The 23494-nt window shown below is 42.9% G+C and overlaps 1 protein-coding gene across 1 annotated transcript in view; it reads right to left on the bottom strand.

Moving 5' to 3' along the window:
- MMP24 (matrix metallopeptidase 24) overlaps positions 1 to 23248 on the bottom strand; it is a 54142-nt gene extending 30894 nt beyond the window's left edge. Inside the window, exons 1-3 of the mRNA XM_072631348.1 lie at positions 23103 to 23248; positions 16966 to 17082; positions 13733 to 14037 (exon numbers count right to left, since the gene is read on the bottom strand). Of these exons, the coding sequence (XP_072487449.1) occupies positions 13733 to 14037; positions 16966 to 17082; positions 23103 to 23197 (517 nt within the window). The 5' untranslated portion in view covers positions 23198 to 23248. The remainder of the gene's footprint in view (positions 1 to 13732; positions 14038 to 16965; positions 17083 to 23102) is intronic.
- Positions 23249 to 23494: the final 246 nt, after the last annotated feature.

Here is a 23494-nt window from a genome sequence, read left to right as displayed (position 1 = left end):
AGAAGTAGGAAAGGTCAGCTTTTAACCCATGTCCTTAGACTCCAGAACCAGGGCTCCATGAACTGTACCCCACTGTCTCCCTCTTCTGAGGGAGTGATATGCCATGACTCCCAGCTTTAGAGCACAGCTGGATATATCTTTGTCTGAACCCGCGATTTCTCTAGGAAAGCCAACTTGTTTTCATCAATACAGACCGTCTTAGAACTCCCTTGAATGCTAAGGAGTTAAGTGATTTGGCCAGGGTCAGCACAGCCAATGTTCCAAAAGTGAGACTTGAACTGAATTCTTCTCTTGCCATGTTGCTCCAGCAGTGGAATGTTAATGTTAAGAAGGTAGGTTTTGTGCTTGGGAGGTTGGGAATCATCTAAAGCACTCTGATTTCTGTGCCCTCCCGTCACCCTCTTACTCGGTTCTGGGCCTCTCTCACGGACCGGCTCAGCCAAAGCAATCATCTTTGTCATCGAGGCCATTCTGAATGAAGTCTAAAAGGAAGAGAGATTCCCTAGATGCAGTGAGGTTCCCCCAGTGCTCCTGCTTGGGTTAAACTCCACAGCCCTACAGAACGTTTTCAGTGACTCTGTTTCTCAATGGCCAAAAAATTCATCTGCTAAACAAAAAAGAAAAAGAAAAAAAAGAAGGAAACATCCACAATCAAAGCATGACTGGCTTAGTCATAGGAGGATGTGGTATGAGTCAAACTCTTTTCACAGATCAAAGTGGATTTGGATCCCCTAGTTAAAGAATGTTAACAAACCTTTTCCAAAGAAGCAATTCCCCTATCAAGAGACACCTGAAAAGAAAAAGTTCAGTATTCACTGATAACAGAGAAATGCAAATTACAACAACCTGAAGTAGCAACTCACACCCACCAACCTAGAAAAGATGATACATGATGGGAAAATTCATTGTTGGAGAGGTGGTGGGAAGGATAAGCATGTCAATTCACTGCTGGAGGAGCTGTGAATCCTTCACCCAACCTGAAAAATAATATGGAATACAAGAACAGTGACTAAGTTATTCACAATCTTTGACCTGGAGATTACATGACTAGAGTTATAATAAATACCAACGTTTATATAGTGCTTTAAGATCTGGAAAGTGCGGAATATCAAGGGAATCGATCAATGCCACATGGCTAATGGCAACCTGGCAGAACCAGATTTCAAACTATATTACAAGGAGATAATTATCAAAACAATCTGGGACTAAGAAACAGTGGTAGATCAGCAGAATAGAAGGCAGATAGAATACAGAGTAGTAAATGACCATAGGAATCTAGTGTTTGAGAAACCTAAGGATCCAAGCTTTAGGGCCAAGAACTCATTTATTTGACAAAAATTACTGAGAAAACTGAAAAGCAGATTGGTAGAAAGTAGGTATTGTCTAACTTCTGACACTGTATACCAAGATAAAGTCAAAATGGGCACATGACTTGGATATAAAGGGTGATATCATAAGCAAATTAGGGGAACATGTCAGATCTATGGATAAGGGAAGAATCTGTGATTAAATGAGAGAGAGAGAGAGAGAGAGAGAGAAATCATGGTAAATATAATGAATAATCCTGATTACATGAAATTAAAAATAGGTTTCTCACTTAAAAAACCCAATGTAGCCAAAATTAGAAGGAAAGAAGTAAACTGGGAAATTATTTTTATAGCAAGTTTCTCTGATAAAGGCCTCATTTCTCAAATATATAGGTAACTGGGTCAAATTTATAAGAATAAAGTCATTCCTCAATTGATAAATGCTTAAAGGACACGAACAAGCAATTTTTAGAAGAAATCAAAGCAATCAATAATCACATGAAAAAATAATCCCAATCACTATTGATTAGAGAAATACAAATTAAAACAATTCTGAGGTATCATCTCATACCTATCATATTGGCTAACATTATAGAAAAGGAAAATTACAAATGCTGGAAGGAATATGGAAGAGTAGGAACACTAATGAAACATTGGTGGAGTTGTGAACTGTTCCAAACATTCTGGAGAATAAGTTGGAACTGTGCTCAAAAAGTTATAAAACTGTACGTATACTTTGACGCAGCAATACCACCACTGGATCTGCATCCCCAAGAGATCAAAGAAAAGATAAAAGGACCTATACATACAAAAATACTTATAGCAGCTCTTTTAGGGGTGGCAAAGAATTGGAAATTGAGGGGATGTCCCTCAACTGGGGAATGGTTGACCAAGTTATGGTATATGATTATGAATACTATTATGCTGTTGTAAAAAATGATGAGCAGGAACTCTCATCCAGAAAAACCTGGGAGGATTTACATGAACTGATGCAAAGGGAAGTGAGCAGAACCAGGAGAACAGTATACACAGGAACAGCAACATTGTATAACGACCGGCTGCGAATAACTTAGCTATATTCAGCAATACGATGATCCAAGACAATTCTGAAGGTCTTATAACAAAAAATGCTATCCACTTCCAGAGAGAAAAGTGATGGAGTGTGAATGCCAGTAGAAGCATCCCTTTTTTTTTTTTTAACTTTCTTCATTTTTCTTGCATTTTTATTTTGATGTGTTTTACAACACAGCTAATATGAAAATAAGTTTTGCATGACTGCACACGTTATAACCTATATAAAATTGTCTGCCTTCTCAATGAGGGGAAAAGGGAGGGAGGGAGAGAATTTGGAACTGAAGTTTTTAAAAAATGAATGTTAAAAATGGTTTTTACATGTAACTGGGGAAAAATGAAATATTAAAAAAAGAAATGAGGAGAAAAATTTGGAAAGATTTACATGAAATGATGCAGAGTAAAATAAGCAGAACCAGGAGCTCATCGTACACAGGAGCAGCAATACTGTAAATATGATCAACTGTAAAAGATTTAGCTACTTTGATCAAGACAATGATCCAAGACAATAAAAGATTTGTGATAAAAAAATGTTATCCACCTCTGATGAGAGAACTACTGAACTGAGGGCAGACTGAAGTATAATTTTTTCACTTTCTTTATTTTTTTTTGCAACACAGCTAATATGGAAGGATGCTTTGTATGATTTCACATGTATAACTGATATCATATTGCGTGCCTTCTCAACGGATGGGAGAGGGACTGGAGGGGGGCAGAGAATTTGGAACTCAATTTTTTTTGAATGATAAAAATAAATAACAAAAATTTTGAAAGGATTTGAAAATTTTATTACATATCTTATCTGTGCGGTAGGTACTATTAATACCCCCCTTTTCCAGATGAGGAAGCTAAGTCTGAGAGAGGTTAACATAGCAGGTCCTTAGTAAATGCTTGTTGGTTTACTGATTTCCAATTCTGAGGCTCCCTAAACACTACTCCAGGAGTTTTTAGCCTTTTCTGTGCCATGGACCCCTTTGGTAGTCTGGAGAAGTCTCTATGAAACCCTTCTCAGAATAATGTTTTTAAATGCATAAAATGAAATACATACAATTAAGAAGGAAATCTACTATATGGAAATATAGTTATTAAAATATTTTTAAAAAACAAGTTCCCAGACCCCAAGTTAAGTAAGATCTATTATGCAGGCAATGCTACCTACTCAGGGGTCAGAGTGAAGCGCTGGCTCTTGGCAGAGCTCTGACCTCTAACCACTGAGTACAAAGTGCACTGGATAGGATAAACAGAATGGTGTTAGAATACTGGGGTGCTAGTCACACAATAAGCATTTATTAAGCACCTACATTTAGTAAGCCAGGCACTGTATTAAGTTATACACACACACACACACACACACACACACACGTATATATACATATATATGGAGAGGAGAGAGGGCAGAGGGGAGAGGGAGAGAGAGAGAGAGAGAGAGAGAGAGAGAGAGAGAGAGAGAGAAAGAGAGAGAGAGAGAGAAGGGACACAGAGACTGAGAGAGAAGGGGAGGGAAGGGACAGAGTAAGAGAGATGGAGAGAAAGAGACCCAAAAGACAGTCTCTGCTCTCAAGGAGCTCACAGTCCAATGGGGAGATAACAAAAAAAAATATGTTGAATTAAGAAATACAGAATAAACTGGAGATAATCAGGAGAGGGAAGGTTCTAGCATTAAAGAGGATTGGGAAACACTTCTGGTAGAAGGTAGAATTTCATCTGAGACTGGAAGGAAGCCAGGGAAGCGAGGGGGTGCGGCTAGGTAACACAGCAGGTAGAGCACCAGGCCTGCAGTTGGGAAGACCTGAGTGCAAATCTAGCCCTCAGACACTTAGTAGCTCTGTGACCCTGGGCAAGTCTGTTTGCCTCAGTTTCCTCATCTGTCAAATGAGCTAGAGAGGGCAAACTGTTCTGGTATCTTTGCCAAGAAAACCTCAAATGAAATCATGAAGAGTTGGACGTGACTAAAACACCTGAACAACAAAAGGGAAGTGAAAAGAAGCAGATAACGTATTCCAGGCAAGGGAGAGTGGAGGATAGAGTGTTTTGAGCAAGGAAAAGTAAGAAAGCCAGTGTCACAGGAGCACAGTGTACCTAGGGGGAAGTAAGGAATAAGAAAGTTGGAAAGGTGGGGAGGGCTAAGGAGCAGGTGGCAAAGGGTTAGGGTGGTTAAACACCAATTCTTCAGCAAGCCCACAAGGATGATCCCTAACCCTATGGGGTGAGGCCTAGCCCACAGAAAACGTCCCTGCTGCTCGGAGACAGGTTGCCAGGGCCCCACAGACATCACAAATGCTTTGAGCAGAGCCTGCTTTGAGGAGAAGCTGTTTGCAGCCAATGTCTTCACATCTCCAGGAGACAGGACAAGATCAGTGCAAGGTTGGCCAGCAACCTGGGAGCTCACCTTCTGTTGGAGATGGGTAAGCTGGCTTTGGGCACAGGGAAAAAGCCAGGCTGAGCCCCTCGCCTCCCTTGGCTCTTTGGCCCCTGGCAGGCAGCAGGGGAAGTATGAGCTCATCCTCAGACCTGTCCTGAGTAAAGCAACGGGCAAAGCAGGAAAGCAGCAGGGTTCCCTGGGGCTCTTTCCTGGCTTTGCTCCCAGGTAACTCTGTGCCGTGCCTTTGATTGCTTACTTCCCCAGGGGTTTGTCTCAAAGATCTCAGCCTGTGAGAGCCCCTAGAGAGCAGCTAGGGAGTTCAAGGCCCTCCACAACCTGGTGCCAACCTGCTGTTCCAGGTGAATATTACAAACTCCCCTCCCTACACTCTGTGCTCCAGCCAAACTGCACTGCTCTGCTCTCTCTCTCTCTCTCTCTCTCTCTCTCTCTCTCTCTCTCTCTCTCTCTCTCTCTCTCTCTCTCTCTTTCTTTGTCTTGCTCTGTCTCTGTCTCTGCCCTGGATATGGCCTGTCCTCTCCTGTCTTCATTCAATTCAATTCAACAAGCATTCATTAAATACCTACTATGTGCCAGGCACTATGTGTGGCACTGAGAATACAGAGACATCAATAAAACTGTCCTTGTCCTCAAGTTTACAATTTATACAGGGAAACAGCATGTATACCAGCAAGGGAATGCCATAATATATAGAAATATATAAAAACCCCTAATAAACTTTTAAGGAGTGGCTAGAGTGCTAGACTTAGAATCAGGAAGACAAGAATTTGAATATACTTACCAGTTGTGTGACTGGGCAAGTCACTTCACCTCTGTCTGCCTCAGTTTCCTCATCTGAAAAATGGGGATAATAATAGCACCTGCCCCCCAGAGTTGTGAGGATCAAATGAGAGAATATATGTAAAGCACTCTGTCAACCTTAAAGTGCTATACAAATTTTAGCTACTATTATTATGAAAGAAGCTGGGGATTCTACCAGAGGTGAGGAAAGACTGCATTCCAGATGTGAGGGATTCCTTGTGGAAAGTCATGACAATGGGAATAGGATGATAGTTTCCTGACTAACTGGTGGTGGCAAGACTGGGATTGTAGAAGAAGAGAATCAGCTCAATCAACTTTTGTTTAAGCTATCCCCTCCGCACATAATGCCCCCCATCCCCATGTCCCTATGTTGAATTCCTGTCCTGAAAGCCCAACTCTAGTGTCACCCTTTCCAGGAAACCTCTTCCCTGTTAGTCCTCCTGTAGAACTCTGCTTTTTAAATCTCCAGTTCAATTATCACGTAACATCATCTACTCAACTTTTCTGTGTTTGCGTTCCAGACTAGATTATAACCTTCATGAGGGCAGGAACTTTGTCTTATCTAAATCTTCCATCCTTCCTATTCTGATAGCTCGCTAGGACTCTGCAGGCACTTAAAAACTGCTTGTGGTAGTCTCTTGTATGTGTCACCCTATTATCAGCAATAATAATTGTAACAGCTCACAGTATACCAAGCTTTAAAGTTCATGAAGTCCTTTATATACCTTCTCTTTTTTCATCTTTATGATTGCCTGACGAGTGAACTTCCCAGTACCTCTGGCCTGGGGATTTCATAAAAGTCCTGGGGTCAGGAGATAGATTCTCATGATCCAGGGAACTCCTGGGGCCTCTCAGGAAAGATCCTGGCAGTTAGGTGGCAGAGTAAATAGAGCATTCGATCTAGAGTCAGGCAGACCAGAGTTCAAATCCAGTCTCATATACTTAGCTCTGTGACCCTATAGGTAAGTCTTTTTACCTGTCTGCCTCAATTTCCTCATCTGCAAAATGGGGGTAATAATAGCCTCTACCTCCCAGGATTATTATGAGAATCAAAAGAGATAGTAATTGTGAAGCATTTAGCATAGTGCCTGGTACATAATAAGCACATATAAATGTTAGTTACGATGATGATGTAGGGAATGGCTCCTATATGGTATATGATCTGCTGACCAGCACTGACTTTAAGGTGAAAGAAATCAGGGATTAAATGTTACTTTCAATTTCAATTTAGGGTTGGAGAACTGCAGAATATGACCAAAGATGCTGGCAGGGCATGGCCTGACTGTCTCCAGTCCTGATCTTGTATCCCTCTGGCTCCATTTCTCTTCCCACTCAACTAACTGAGGTAAACTCGTGGAAGAGTCCTTACCTCTCAGTACTTCTTATCCTCTGCATCTCCCATGTTCATACCTTTGCATTGACTATTTCCCACGCCTGGGACAAACTCCCTTCTCAAAGAATCCCTCATATCCTTCAAGACTCAATTCAAGCACCATCTTCTAAATGAAGCCTTTACCAATCCCTGTCTTTCCCTGCAACCCAACTCAACTGCTAGTACTCTCCTTGCAGAATTCATACTCAACCACCTTGAATTTACTTTGCAATTGTTCTTTATCTGTTCAGTCATTTTTCAGTTGTGTCTGGCTCTTCATGATCGCATTTGGCGTTTTCTTGGTCAAGATACTGGAGTGGTTTGCCATTTCCTTATCCAGCTCATTTTACAGATGGGGAAACTGAGGCAAACCAGAGTTAAGTGACTTGTCCAGGGTCGCAATGTTGGTGTCTGAAGTCAGATTTGAACTCAAGAGAAATGAGTCTTCCTGACTCCAGGCCTGGCACTCTATTCACTGTGTTATCCTAGCTGCCCATTCTGTAGCTATTTAATTTACACACACACACGTGTGTATACATACTTACATATGTAATACATATATACATATATATGTACACACATGTATACAAGGAGTCTTTTTCAGTAGGAATAGTTTCATTTTTGTCTTTGTATCTCTAGCACTTAGCTTGGTGCTTAGTATACAGTAGGCACTTCAATTCTTGGTGCCTGGTTGATCCCATGCTCTCTCAGAAATCATGTCTACTTTCATAGCTTTGACTCTCAGGTGGGTGATGCCTGAAGCAATCCCTTCAATCCTGACCTCTCCAGATCTGTGCTTCTAATTTTATACCAGAAACCTCCACCTGTACGTCAGACCATCGCCAAAAGTGAACATATCTAACATCTTATTCCCAAAGCCAGCTTTCCTTCTGGACTTTCCTATTTTTGTCAAGAACATCACCATCCTCCCAGACTCCCAGGTTTCAAACTTCAGCTTCGTCTTTCCTTCCCCTTTTCCTTTTCAGCTGTAAAAATTAGGTCGTATTCATAAAGATCACACAGTCAACCAAAGGTGTGATCAAGCCTGGAGCCAAGTCTCCTGGCTGTCACCTTAGCTTGTTTTATTCCTGGTTCTCTTTTATCCCATTTGACTCATGACTTGCAATCATTTAACCTCCCTGGGCTCCTTTAGCAATTCCAGGCATGGAATCTCCTGCTCTATACTAGTAAAGGTTGACTCTTTGTCTCCTGAACTCCTGGAATTTACTGAGGTCTTCCTTCACTCAACAAACATTTATTAACCACCGACTATGTGCCAACTGAGTGGCAGAGTGATAGCAGTGAGAGATTCAGCCTCAGCATCAAGGAGACCTAGGTTCAAGTTGTGTCTCTGATACAGAGGGCTGTGTGACCTTGGGCAAGTCAACTAACTGGCCTCTCAGCACCCTGGACAACTCTCTAAGATTATAAATGGAAAAGAAGGTTCTGATTGGTATTGGTAGAAGAACTGCCTCCTGAGTAGCTCTCTATACCCATGAAATCACAGGTCCACTTTAAACACCAAAAGTGTCAGACCCTGTACTATGCATTGGGGATAAAAAGACAAAAATGGAACAGTCTCTGCCCTTACAGAGTTTCCATTTTAATAGGGGGAAATACGCATAAAGTAAATGCAAAATATTTACAAGCCACTTCAGGATGGATTGGTCAAGTAACAGCTAAATATGCTTAAACACAGGCTGACCACCTGCCTTTTAGAAAACTGAAAGGTGCTCAAGGTGTTCATGCTTTCATTCTTCAGGTTATTAGGAAGAATGAAAAGTAAGTAGTCCTTAAAGAAAAGGAAGAAAGGGAGGAAATAAGGAAAGATGGAGAGAGGGAAGGAAGGGAAGAAAGGAAGGAAGGAAAGGAAAGAAGGAGGGAGGGAAGGAAGAAAGGAAGGAAAGAAGAAAGGAGGAAGAGACAGAAGGAAGGAAGGGAAGGAAGGAAGGAAAGGAGAGAAGGAGGGAGGGAAGGAAGAAAGGAAGGAAAAAATAACAGAAGTGCTTCACTGCAAAAACAAAGGGTCGGAAGAAGAAGAAGAAGGAATCCCGACCTGTGTCAGGAGTCCAGAGGGAGGAAGGAAATAAGCATTTATTAAGCACCTACTATATGCCAGTCTCTGTACTAAGTACTAAGGATACAAATTAGAAAAAGAAACAATTCTGACCCTCAAGGAGCTTACAATCTAATGGGGGAAGACAATACACAAAAGAAGGGGAAAAGAGCATCAGAGAACATCCTTGAAACCAAGAAGATGGAGAAGGAGGAGTTAACTGGAAAGTTCTAAGTCCTCTATAAAGGAATATATGGGGAAGAATTTATTGCTCTGCCCTCCAGCCCTCAGAGGGGAGAGGTGCCAACAGCCAGTGAAAATGCTTACCTCAGCATGTGTAGACCCCCTGGATTGTGTTCTATGAGTGCTCATGCTTTGGTTTAAAGCTCTCCTCAGCCACTTGATTACTAGCTGTGTGACCGTAGGTAAGTCATGACCACTCTGTGCTTAAAAGAGCTTTAATTTTAATTCTGTTTAATAGAGATGATAACAATACCTATAAGTACTAACCTCCCAGAGACACTGCAATGGATGTGATGAATAAAAAGCCAGCCTCTGGACCAGGAAAACATGATTTTATGAACTTGAGCAAGTCACTTAATCTCAGAGTTGCAGGCAATTCTCTAGGCTAAGCTGCTGAGGGGTCAACCTATATTGGTAGAAGGATGGGGAAACTGAGTCCCAGAAAAGCTAAGAGAGGTACCTGCCTGTCAAGTGACCTTTTTATCAACCCTACAGGTAGCCTGAGGCTGGCCTCCTCCCCACAAACTAATAGCTAGGATTTATATAGTGCCTACTATGTGCCAGGCACTGTAGCTAAACACATTACAAATACTGTCTCAATTTTTCCTATCACAATTCCTATCACTATTACCACCTCCATTTTACAGTTAAAAAAACTGAGGCAAAAACAGGTGAAGTCACTTACCCAAAGTTGTATAGCTACTAAATGTCTGGGGCCAGAGTTGACCTCAGGTTTTCCTGACTCCATGCCTAGTGTTGGCAGCTATTCCAGTTCAAGAACACAGCTGGTTAGGCCTAGGTAAGGGAAATGAGGGGCACCGATGAGGAATGGCCTCAGTGGCAGACCTCAACATCCTCACACTATGAACCAGAGCCAGCCTTGGCTAAATCATGCCATCCACCACCTCCAGCAAACATCCCAAAGGTGGCCAATCCCTGCTCCACGCAGAGACACATCAGGATCCTCCAGGAGAACAGAGAAATATAGCCACCAGCCCAAAGGGTGCTGAGGGTGGGAGAGATGAGCACAATGTCCCCCTGGGTCTTCCTCCTCTCACACTTTTGCACACAGACTCGCCAAATGGCACAGAATTGGTGGCAGAGGCAGGTTTTTTGAATGGCCTCTTATCCCACCCTCAATTCACAGCATTCCTGCAGAGTCAGCATTTATTTAGATTAAGGTTTGCAAAGCATTTTACAAATATTATATCATTTAATCCTTACAACAACCAGGGAAGGTAGGTGCTATTATTATGATTTCCATTTTACAGATGAAGAAATTAAAGCAGACAGAGTGATTTGCCCAGGGGCACAGAGCTACTAAGTGCTTGAGTCATAATATGAACTCAGGTATTCTTCACTCTAAATCCAGCACTCAGTTCACTTTGAGACTGAGCTGCCTCCTAATGTCACGCGCTCTAGAATTCCTTCCTGCATTGTCCTTCAGAGCCTCTGCTCCAGGAGGACATTTCTTACTCACGTAGACTAGCTGAGACATCACTTCAGAAGTAGGTTGTGAGACACCCCCATGAGAAAATCCACATGTTTTTGTGTCTCATAAAAGAGCTTCCCAAAAATGAGTGATTGATAGAACCATAGCACATTACTAAAGAAAGCTGAGATGTGGGAATATGAGATCCGTGAGATAATGATAAAGGTGGATCTCCCACTGTATGTTTCACATTGTTGTTCAGTCATGTCTCTTCTAATTATTTTCAGTAGTGTGTCCTACTCTTCATGACCTCATTTGGGGTTTTCTTGGTAGAGATACTGGAGTCGTTTGCCATTTCCTTTCCTAGTTTATTTTACAGATGAGGAAACTGAGGCAAATGGGGTTAAATGACTTGCTGAGGGTCATGCAGCTAGTTAAGTGTCTGAGGCCATATTTGAACTCAGGAAGATAGGTCTTCCTGACTCCAGGTCTGATGCTCTGTGCACTATATTTCTCAGTTAGTGTCCTATCAGAGACAGAGTCCTGGACAAGGAGGACTGCTGAGCAGACATTTGCTAAGCATCTTCTATGTGTAAAGCACCCTTAGGTGATGAGGCAAAAACAGCTTTCATCCTCAAGGACTTCCATTCACCTAGGCCAGTAGTTCTCAAAGTGTGGTCTAGGGATCCTTTCTAAAAGGTTCTAAAAGGTCTGCAAGGTTGAAACTATCTTCATAATAATGCTGACGTTATTTGCCTATTAAAAACTTCTCCCTTATCCAGCTACATATTTGTGTGAGGCTGGGTTTTCTTCAGATACTTCAACCAAAACAACTTCTTGCAACAGTCTGTATGCAGAAGAAATTAGGATAATCCAGCTGTCTTCAATTAAGATAGATATTTAAAGATATTTGCAAAAATATGTAAAACAATAACATTCTCCTCCCTAAAATTTTTTGTCTAAATGTACTTATTTTCATTAAAATGTTACCGTTATTTTAAAGTGAATAAATAAATGTTTAAAACTTAACCACTTTATGGGGGGTGGGACAGGATGGAGGGAAATATAGTTAGTCTTTTACAACATGACTATTATGGAAGTGTTTTGCATGACTGCACATGAATAATCTATATCAAATTACTTGCCTTCTCAATGAGGGTGGGTGGTGAGGGAGGAAGGGAGAGAATTTGGAACTCAAACTTTTAAAAATGAATGTTAAAAATTGTTTTTACATGCAACTGGGAAATAAGTTTAGAAATATATACGTACAGAAATCTATCTTGCCCTACAGGAAAATAGAAGGGCAAGGGGATAGGAGAAAGGGGTTGTGTGATAAAAGGGAGGGCAGAATGGGGGAAGAGGTAATCGGAATGTACACTGTCTTGAGGTGGAGGGAGTAGAGAGATGGGGAGAAAATTTGGAACTCAAAATCTTGTGGAAGTGAATGTTGAAAACTAAAAATCAATTAAGTAAAAAAATCTTTAAAAGCTAAACCATTTTAACTTCTAGTACAACCAATATTAATAGCTATAACCCACATAAACAAAAGCTCTCTGGCAGGTTCTCAATAATTTTTAAGAGTGTGAAGGGGCCCTGAGACTAAAAAGCTTAAGAACCACTGTCTTAGGGAATAGACCATGGAAACAGATAAACGACTGCAAAAATAATTTGAGAAGGGAAGAGAATGCTAACAATAAGGGGGAGAAAAGGAAAAGTAGATGACCTAAAACCTGAAGGAAGCTAAGGATTCTAAGAAGGGGAGGAAGGGAGAGAGGAAGTGTATCCCTGGTTTGTGGAAAAGCCTGCATAGAGCTGAGAGATGGAATGTTGTATAAAGGGAACACAAGTTTAGACAGACCATAAGGTACAGGGGTGGGGTGGGGGTGGGGGCCAGGGGCAGGGCACAGGAAGGGGATGATGTTTAGTCAGTCTAGAAGGATAGTCTGGAGCTGAACTGTTAAGGTCTTTCTAGCCCTATCAGAGTAGCTTTGTCTTATCCTAAGAGAAATTAGGGAATCTTAGAGAAACTTAGGGAGTCAGTGAAGGTTCTTGAGGTGGAGAGCGTTGAGGTCAGGCCTCTACTTTGTAAGATTATTTTAACACTTTGTGGAAGATGGAGGCAGAGAAGCCAATGCGTATCACTGAATAATAAAATCTTAAAGTGGAAGGTCCCTTGGAAATCTTTATATCTTTGCTCTGCTTGAAATAGAAATCCTTCTACAATGTCCCTGAGAAGCAGCCATCTAATCTCTACTTGAAGACTTCCAGTAATGGGGAACAGAATCTACTTTTGAACAGTTAGGAATGACTTTCTTCCTATGGAGCTGAGTCCTTCCTCTCTTCAGCTTCCCCATACAACTGTTCCTGCTTCTGCCAAGAAGCCTAATTTCCTTTCATGACAGCCCTTCAAACTTATGCAGAAACACAGAATGTCAGAGTTGGAATACGCCTTAAGATACCTCTCATACCTTCCTTAGGTCTTCTCCAGGTTAAAAACATCCCACAATTCCTTCAACTGATCTCATATCCTTATATTCTTATTTCTACCTTACCTTTAAGATCCAGTTAAAACAGTACCTCCTTTGTGAAGCCTTCTTTAATCACCCAGACAGAAATGCTCTTTCCTTCCTCAGAATCTGAACAGTACTCTGGGTGTAACTTTCTTATGCCCTAACTGTGCTCTATTTAGTATTATAACTTTGTTTCTGTGTGTGTGTGTGTGTGTGTGTCTGTGTCTGTGTGTGTCTCTGTATGTGTGTGTCTGTCTGTGTGTGTGTGATTCTGTATGTGCATGCATGTGTGTGTATGTGTTGTTCCTTTGCCACAATTAACCTTCCCTCATACCATGGGTTCCATGAGGGCAGAAGCCATGTCTGTTTATTTTTGTAGCCTTTCCTGTATCTGGCACAGGGCACTGTTGGATAAATATTTGTTGAATAAATATTACTCTTTAGATAGACATCTCTGCAAGGGAAGTGAACATGACTAATCTTTACCACATCCCTCAAGCCCTTACTATATTCCCCCTGAATAAGGAAAACTGTCACCCTGTGCCTGAGATAGGCCTTACCATCATGGTTGGCGTTCCCCAGTGTCCACGGCTCATCAGAGTCAAAGTGAGTGTCTCCACCAATCCCAGGGCCAGGGAAATAGGCATGGGCTAGGAATCCCCCTTCACCATCAAAAGGGGAGCTGTCCCCATGGAAACCAGAGGCAAAGAAAATCATGATGTCAGCTTCCTTGCGGTCACTTTTAATCTCGTGGTAGGGAACTTCCTCAAACGTCAGTGGAGTGACCTTCTGCCAAACGTCAAAAGCTTGGCGGATGGCTTTCCGTGTATCCAGCTCGCCTACTTTGGGGGTGTAGTTGTGAATGCTGGTGAGAAAGGAAAAGGTCAGTGAGGGTGAGGCAGACCCTCTCAGGGCCAAAGATGAGGCCATGAGGATAAGGCCTAATTGTCTCTAGGCTAGACCTCTCTTTCCTGCAGCAGTCCCGTTCTCCTTATTTCTCTCTGGATCCACTTCCTCCTCCCTTCTCTCAATGGTGTTAATCAGATTAAACCCTCATAATGTGAGCCACATGTACCATCTCATTTTATCTTCAGGGGAGGGGAGGTATTGTAGAAGCTATTAGGAGGCATGTTGGGGTAGAGTGGAAGGTAGGCTGATTTGGGGGTCAGGAGATTCCCCGTTCAAAGGTTGCCTATGGGTGTTTGCTGGCTGTGTGACCATGGGCAAATCACTTAATCTCTAAACCTCAGTTTCCCAATCAATAAATCAGAGATAATAATATCTCCTTCACAGAGCTGTTTTGAGGCTCTAATAAGAAGATGTAGAGAAACACTTGCTAGATCTCAGAATGCTAATATGAATGGGAATTCATATTACTTACAGCAGACAAAAACTGAGGCCCAGAGCACTCAGGAGACTTGCCCAAGCTCACGTAGCAAGTCAGAGGGAGATGCAGGACCAGACCCCAAACCTCCTGACTCAGCTCCCAAGACTCTCCCTAGCTGTTCCACTCTGCCTCTTAAGGAACAGAGACTAAGTTTTCTTTTTTCCATTTGGTTCCTTCTAAGTTCCCATTCTGGGATAAGCTTGGTTAACTGTGGGCCCTGGTCAGAGCTCCTGGAGATATCCAGTCTGGACCTTGGCCCTGAGCCCTGGCAGCTGGTTGGGAGAGCCCAAGTTTACCCAGCTTCTGCTTCCAGTCATAGAATCACATAATCTGAACTGGAAGGAATATCTCTGATGGTGCCAAATCCCATTGGTACCTGAACAAAAATTCCTTCTTCAATATTGGAACTAATGCAGCCTCTCCTGGAAGACCTCCAGGGATGGAAGGTTCACCTCTGAGGAGGTTCATTGCACTTTTAGGCAACACGTATTTCCAGTGGGTTCTCCATTCCATGGAGTAGAAATCTGCCTCCCTATAAAATCTGTTTTATTCCTACTTCTGCTCCCTAGTTCAATTAGAACATCTCTCTTACACAATCCTTAAGATACTTGAAGACAGCAAGAGTGCTGCTCCCCAACCCCTCCCCCTGCACTAAGTCTTCCCCATCTCCACTTATTTCAACCAATCCTTCAATGGCATGATCTCTAGTCTTCAAATAAATATTAGTCACCCTCTTCTTTTTTTTTTTTCTGTAGTCATTGGGAGCTTTATTGATGCAAAAGCAGCAGGTCTGAGATTTAGCAAGGAGCTAAACAAAGGCAGTGATACAGGAAAAGGACCAGACTTATGTAGGATGATTTTAGGGTTTCCTTGTGAGGGTTGGAGATCTAGGGTAAGTCTTGAAAGATAAAGGCACAGTGTGAAGACTATGAATGACACAAAATAAGGAGATCCCATTCCCCAGGATGAGGGATGGGGACAAGGAATTATATGGTACTGGATAAGAGGAAGTTTTGTGGTAAGGGGAGACTTTAAGGCACCAAGGACTTTCACAAAGCCAGTTAATATTATTTTAACTCTTAGGGCCTTGTTTCTATCTGCATCATTTCCCCACTCAACCACTAGGTAGGAGAATTCTTTTGGGGAAAAGGGACAAAGGTCACTGTCTTCAGTAGCTGCTTGCTACTGAACAGGGGCAAAGAGTCCACTTCAGGGGTCAGAATAGGTTGGGGTGGGATGATCAGTGTGGGGTGCAGAATGCAGTGCCAACTGAGTGCCAACTGAGGGTGGAGAGAGGCAAGCCATCTGGTGGCATCAAGGGCAGGGGTTGGTATCCTAAAAATTGCTCCTGCCTGCTGTTTGTTTCTCTGCCCCAGCACTGCTGTCTGCTTCACCATCCAACCCAAACACTTTTGGGAGAGGGACAAAGGCACAGTCCCTGTCTGAGTGTGGGTGAGGAGAGTAAAATGAGGCTGAAGCAGAGTCCAGGGGATGAGGAGAGTGCAGAACAGGTATACTTGTTGCATGACCATCTGCAAGTGGACAGCATACTCTAGGAGACACAAATCTCTTATCCCAGTGGCTAGGAGAAGATCATGAGTCCAATTAACATTATGCTGAAGAGAGAGATGGGAGAGCTAGTTCAAAATGTGAATGAATTCACTTAGACCTTCTCTGTAGCCAGTGGGAGCTTTACTGACGCAAAAGCAGCAGGCTTGAGATTTAGCAAGGAGTTAAACAAAGACCTCACCTTCCTCTGAATGCTTCAGAAGATATGCTCTCTAACCCAGACCCAACAACCCCCAGAATTGTGCCTTGTGACAGATGCCAGGATCAGACCTATCAGATCCCAGCATGAGCTTGAGCCTAGCCCTATAATATACTATATGATAATAGTGTATATTAATAGCACCTTACCTATCAGGGTGGGACTGGTAGGGGTTGGGGCTAGGGGAGGGTTAGGGATAGAAGGCAGCCAAGTCCTATCAGATTCAGACTCCTAAGCAGAATCTCCTAGCTGAGTGTATGAGACATCAATCAGCTCAGGGGCTGGGACAGCCTCAGTGACTTGTAGGGTACCAAGCTGGAAAAGGTCTTAGCTACTGTCTGGTGACTCTAGTCCAACTCCATTTTACACATCAAAAATATGAGACTTGGTGAAAAGGGACTTTTCTCACACAGGTAAAAGGTAGCAGAGTCAGGAGTAAACATGTTCTGCTGACCATACTAACACTCATATCCCGTATCTCCGACTCTTCTACCCCACTGAGCCTTGATTCTGTCCTTAATGAGGATGAGTATCAGATCACAGCTAGCTCCAGGGCCCAAGAGCAACCTTCTCCTCTGGATGTGAGAGTGGATTCAGACCCCCCAGGAAAGAGCACAGGGAGGGTGAGCAGTGCTTACCTGTATGTGATGTGTTTCTGCCTCCACTTCTGCCCCGTCAGTGCATAGCGCTTGTTCCTGCGTCGGCGGCTCAGGTGAGGGTGATCAGGGACACCACAGCGAGGCTTCTTCATCCACCTGGTCAGAGACAGCATAAACATACACACTGGCCAGAGAGCTTAAGAGACAGGCACCAAAGGCAAGGATGAAGGCCCTTAGGATCATCTGGAGAGGCAGAGTCATGTAGTGACAGGACAAGCACAGATCTGGGAGACAGGAAATCCAGATCTGAGTGGCATAAATGATAGGGCACTAGAACTTGGGAGTTAGGGAGCTGGGTTCCCATCTCTACCTCAGACACTTACTATCTGGGCAAGTCTCAGTTTCCCCATCTGTAACATGAGGGCTTTGGACTCAACAGTCTCTAAAGTCCTTCCCAGTTGCAAATCAATGATTTTATGATCCTATAAGTACCAGTTTTGGCACTTGTAACTTGTGGGCATCTATTCATATACATATAGCTCTTTGAGGGTAGGGACTAGGGCAGCTAGATGGTCTAATGGAATCGCACCTCAGACATTTGCCCCTTGAAAAGCACAGGCCCAGTTTCCTGATTTAGAAAGTGAAGATAATAATAGCACCTACCATAAAGTGCTCTTCTGGAAGACTTCAAGTGCTATGTAAATACCAGTTATCATTATTATTATATCTTTGTATCCTTAGTGCCTAGTACAGTGCCTAGTATACAGTAATTACAGTAGGCTTGCTGACTGATAGATCACTATGCCCTTGGATGAGACACTGAAGTCTCCCAGTGTCCAAACCTGTAAAATAGGAATAATAACACCTGCTCAGCTTCTGCTACAGGGCTTCTAGGAGGCTGAAATGAAAGGGTTTTCTAACTATAATTGTGGGATATTATTGCCCTTAATCTTATAGAGGGAGAAACTGAGACAGGAGCAGTTTGCTCAAGGGCACACAGTAAGTTAACAGCAAAGCCTGGACCAGAGCACTGCTTTCCTGTCTTTCAGAAAAACTTGCATCTCATCTGGTTCCCATAGCTCAGAGTGGTTTTCCAGGTCCTACTCTGAAGGGAGGAGAGATTCTGCTCCCATGTCTTTCCTTTCCACTGTAGCCCATACAAGCAGCACTGTGCACAGGACCATGGGCAGTCTGGCACTGGTGTCGAGTTGTTCTAGTGCAGGTGGCAAGAACTGGCCTTAAGAATGCTTCCCTTTTCAGGGACAGTCTGTGCCTTGGGTAGGTGAGGGGGGCTGTCATGGAATCTAGGGGCTGGCCTTCAGGAACTCAAGTTTTGTCAGCTCACCCAGGGAGATCAGGTTCTGGAGAATAGACTTCCACTAACCAACCCCACAAGACTAATTAATAAACTAGATGACAGTGTATTAACTTATGCTGAAAAGTACTCTTGGCTGGCTCAAGTATCAGGTTCACCTAAAAGCTCAGGGTTCTTCCTCTGGTGGGTTGGGCCACTCAGGAGACCCAATTACAAGAGTCAGAAGGTTACATGGCAAGCAGAGAATCAGAACACAGGGAGCTGACTATTCTTAAGGGAAATTTCTATCCAGTTGTGCTGTCGTGCCCCACTCCAGGGACACTGATTGTCTAAGAAACTGATATGAAGACATTACAACTGAGTGGCACAGTGGATTAAGCACTGAGCCTGGAACCAGGAAAACCTGGGTTCAAATGGAGCCTCAGAGACTAGTTGAGTGACCTCTGGGCAAGTCACTTCACCTCCGCCTGCCTCAGTGTCCTCAACTGTAAAATAATGATGATGATGATAATGGCACATATTTCCTAGAGATGTTGCAAGGATCAAGTAAGATCACATTTTTAAAGCACTTAGCATGGTGCCTGGCATACAGTAGGCACTTAATAAATGCTTGTTTCCTTCCTTCCATGCATGAAAGAAGGCTAATAAAAAGGCAGGGAGATGAATGATGGAGCAAGAAGGCCAGTTTGGCTAGACCACATTGTTCTGGAAAGAGAGGTTAGAGCTAGGTTGTGAAGGACTCCCAAAATCACCTCATCAAGGTAAGACTCCTATGGAAAGGATTTTGAGAAAACTATGATAATTTCTATTGCATTATAGCTGGCCCCAGTTATGGTATTATAAAATAATAAGGCTGTGCTGGTTTGTCCTTTGTTCTGTCCACTGGAGATGAGAATGGAGTTCTAATTTGAGAAGATACCTAGCAATTCTTTCCCAAATAATAATAATAAGGTTTATCAATGCCTTTTGTTTGTACATCCCAGACATTTCCAGGTATGCCCCCTAATCCCCAAATAAGCCATCCTTTGTAACAAAAACAGTTAAGCAAAACCACTAAAAATGACTAAACAATAACAACCACCCCCTAAACATCAGAGGCAGCCTCTATTTGGAAACTATAGTCTGTCCCCCTCCTCATGCAGTGACTAGGCCCATGGTCTCCCTGATTGGGTTGTAAACCCTGGGAGAGCAGAGCATGCCTTCTGCATGTTTGTGACCCCATAGTCAGTGACTCAGTCAATAAACATTTCTTAAGTTCCTGTTATCTGCCAGGCACCATGCTAAGCATTCAGGATACAAAAGAAAGGTAAAAAAGCTCTCAAGGACCTCACAGACTAACGAGGGAGGCTACATGCAAACAATTATGTACAAACAAACTGCAGATAAGATATATTGGAAATAATCAACAGGGGAAAGGCATTAGAATTACGGGAAATCAGGAAAGGCTTCCTGTAGAAGGTGGGTTTGGCACATAGTAGGGGCTTGGTGTGTACTAGTGGGAAGCTGACCAGCTCTAATAGGATATCTAAGGGCCCGAGGCTGGAAGTTGGGAAACCTGTATTCTAGTTCCAACTCATCCCAAATGCACTATGACCTTAAGTAAGTCACCCTCCCTCTATGCTACTGTTCAGTCATTTTCAGTCATGTACAAATTTCATGACCCCATTTGCGATTTTCTTGGTAGGGATGCTAAAGTGGTTTGCCATTTCCTTCTTCAGCTCATTTTACATATAAAGAAACTCAGGCAAATAAGGTTAAGTAACTTGCCCAGGGTCACAGAGCTAGTAAGTATCTGAGGCCACATTCAAACTCAGGAAGATGGATCTTCCTGACTCCAGACCTGGCACTCTATCCACTGTGCCACCTACCTCCTTCTGAAGGTCTCAGTTTCACCTCATCTGTAAATCAGATATAATACTTGTATTAAAGCCTTCATGGCATAGTGGCTAAAGACTCAGCCTTGGAATCAGGAAGCTCTGGGTTCAAGTTCTATCACTGACATAGACTAGCAATGTAGCTATGGGAGCAGTCACTCAACTTTTCAGTGACCTGAGCAACTGGCGAAGACTATAAGTCCTGACAGTAGCAAAGGAATCAGTATTTATACAGAACCTACTATGTGCCAAGCCAGCTATGCTAAGCACTTTGTACAAATATCCTATCATTTGATTTTCCCAATAGCCCTGGCAGATATTATTATCCCCATTTTACAGTCAAGGAAACTGAAGTAACAGAGGTGAAGGAACTTGCCTGGGGTCACACACCTATTAAGTGTCTGAGGCCAGATTTGAACTCAGGTCCTCTTGACTCCAGGCCCAGTGCTCTATCCACTAGGCCACCAGCTGCCTTTGAGGCTTTCCACACCAGAAATTCCTTACACTGATGAAACCACAGGGCTAGACCAAAAAAATAAAAACAAAAATATTTACTCTATCTCACAGGGTTGCTGTGGGGGGAAATGCCTTTTAAATACAAGCCTTAGATTGTTAGTCAAGCTCTCTTGTCAATCCCTGGGCTTCCTCTTCAAACCATAGATCAATCCAGGGGTTCCTTTGAAATGTCTCTCTATGCCTCAGTTCCCTCATCTGCAAAATGAGGAGAATACTCAGCCTTCACCTTCCCAGTGCACCAGAAAGAAAATTGATGATTGACAGACAGGCAAGTGGGAGACGATTTCTTCTGTACCCGGATCATTCCCTCTGCCTCCTCCCACCATCTGACTGCCCTTAGCTGAACCCCAGCCAATGCGCCTGTGTCTTTCTGGAACAGAGAAGAAACTAAGGCCAGGTGGCCCCTCAGCAGTGGCCGTCTCCCTGCCATGTGAGGCTCTGCTGAGCTGCACCATACCAGGACTCAAAATAGTCCCAGCTTCTTTAAGACAGCCTCAGTTGATCTAGGCTTACGTTCAATCGTACAATATCAGAGCTGGAAGGTGCCTTCGAGATCATCTGCTCCATCACCCTTACTTTATAGATGGAAAAACCAGGTCTCAGAGAGAGGAAATGAACTACTGTTACTGACAGTACTGAGAGGTAGAACCCAGTACTCCTGACTCTTTGACTCTCTTTATTCAATTCAACAAGTATTAAGTACCTACTAAGTTCCAGGTCCTGTGTGAGGCACTGGGGACATAAAGACAAAAACAAAATGTCCCTGACTTCAAAGAACTTATACATTATGGGGAAATGCTATAAGTTTATTTATACTTATTTATATATTACATTTATTCATTTAAATTATTTATATTTATCCAAAATAGATTCAAAGAGATTTGTGGAGGAAATACTAGTAACTGGAAGGATGGGGGGGGTTTGTAGGAGGTGGCACTTGAGTTGAGTTTTGAAGGGAGCTGGGGTTCCAAAAAGAGGAAGTAAAGAACATTCCAGGCCTGAGAGATGGCTAATACAATGTCAAGGAAGTAGGAGATGGAATATCTCAGGCTAGATATGTATCCTTCTATTGAGCTATCATCTTTTATTACTGAGTCCCCTCCCTGGATAGAGAAGGTTGCGTTCTTAGCTCCCTGGGCCAGGAAGGACCCTCAAAGTCAAGGTGTCAGAGGAATCTAGAACCAAAGCTTAAAGCCTTGTAGGACTGGTAGTTTCACAGGAAACAATAGCCCCTGAAAGTGAAGCTTCTACTTCTGCTCGTATCACTAAAGGGGGCAGCAGGTGCGATCACTGGACGTTAGGAGACCTGGATTAGTGTCCTGGCTCTGCCACTTACTTTGAGTGTGACACTGGGCACATCACTGCACCCCCTTCGAGCCCCAGTTTCCTTGTCTGTAAAATGAAGATAATAACACTGTGAGATGTGAACCTCCCAGGGTTATTCTGAGGATCAAGTAAGGTCATGGATGCAAGGCACTAAATAAAGGACAAGTATCATTACATTAATACTAGAAGAAAATAAATTATTTGCTACCTGTGTGACACTGCACAAGCCACTTCCCTTCCTGAACCCCATTTTCTTCATCTTAAAAAATAAAGAGAAAATTGACTCTCTGCCTTCACAGAGTTTACAGTTTGTTGAGGGAATGATACCAAATAGCATTATACACAAGAATGTATGATAAATTCATCAGGCAGTTGCAGAACAAAATCTACCAGATGATCTCCAAGTTCCCTCCTAGCTCTAAATCTATATAAAAGTATTGACTTTATTATACATTATGATAAACGAATGCTAAATGTATTCATAATTGCAGAAGCTTCATAGTCTGCAGGTTCCCTGCATGGCTACTCTCCCAAAGAGCTCCTGACTTGTGCTCTAGTTGGTAGATCTGATAACAGGAGGAATACTCTTACTTGTTAAGGATTCATGTGGATCATTCATTCATACATTCATTCATTCATTCATTCAATTAATATTTGATGAGGGTTTAGCACAGGACCTGGCACATTGTAAGCACTTAATAAATGTTTGCTAATTGGCCGATTACTTGCTACATACAGAGGCCTATGCCACTTGGGAAGATGGAGAAGAATAAGAAAGAGGCCTTGATCTCACAGAGCTCATGGTTGAGTGGGGGACAAAAGAACCCATTCACTAGGTCTGAGGTCTAAAAACAGAAAGAGTTCAAAGGAAAGAGAGCTCAATGTGGACTTGGGGGCAGGGAGGATTGGTCACAGAAGACTTCACAGAGGACACAAGACTTGAGCTGAGTCAATGAACTTGGAAGATTTAGGTGAGTGAAGCAGGGAAAGAAGAGGGCAGGAAAGAAGACACTGGGGCCCCGAGGAAGGAGCAGGCATGGAATGTGAGAACAGCAGAAAGGAAAAACATGGAAGGCTTCTTGCCTTGTCATGTCCAGAGGGAAGTCTGAAAAGCTAAGGGACACAATGTCCCATGGGAATCTTACTCGATTGTTGTCTGATCCAACACTCCTGTGACAGGAATCCCATAAAACTGCTGCATAGTGGTGACCGCTGACTGCAAGACCTTCCCTGAGGGCATCGTGGGTACCCGGGCATCATAGGGAAGCAGATAGCCGTAAGACTTTAACCAGCTCTGTAAAAAAGGAAAGACAGATGGAGATGAAGGAGACAGATCAAGAAAGTGGAAAAGACAGGGAAAGAGAAGAAGAGAAATTGACAGAAAGGTCCTAGCAAGGAGGAGGCAGTAAGAAGAGAGAAAAAGAAACATACATACACATATAATGTGTGTAGATGTGTAGTGTGACAGAGATAGAGAGGTAGAGAGTGAGACAGAGACAAAGAGAGACAAGGACAGAGGCAGAGAGAACACAAGACG

This window comes from Notamacropus eugenii, chromosome 1, assembly GCF_028372415.1.
Source record: "Notamacropus eugenii isolate mMacEug1 chromosome 1, mMacEug1.pri_v2, whole genome shotgun sequence".
Lineage (NCBI taxonomy): Eukaryota > Metazoa > Chordata > Mammalia > Diprotodontia > Macropodidae > Notamacropus > Notamacropus eugenii.
This window is presented reverse-complemented; position numbering and strand designations above follow the sequence as displayed.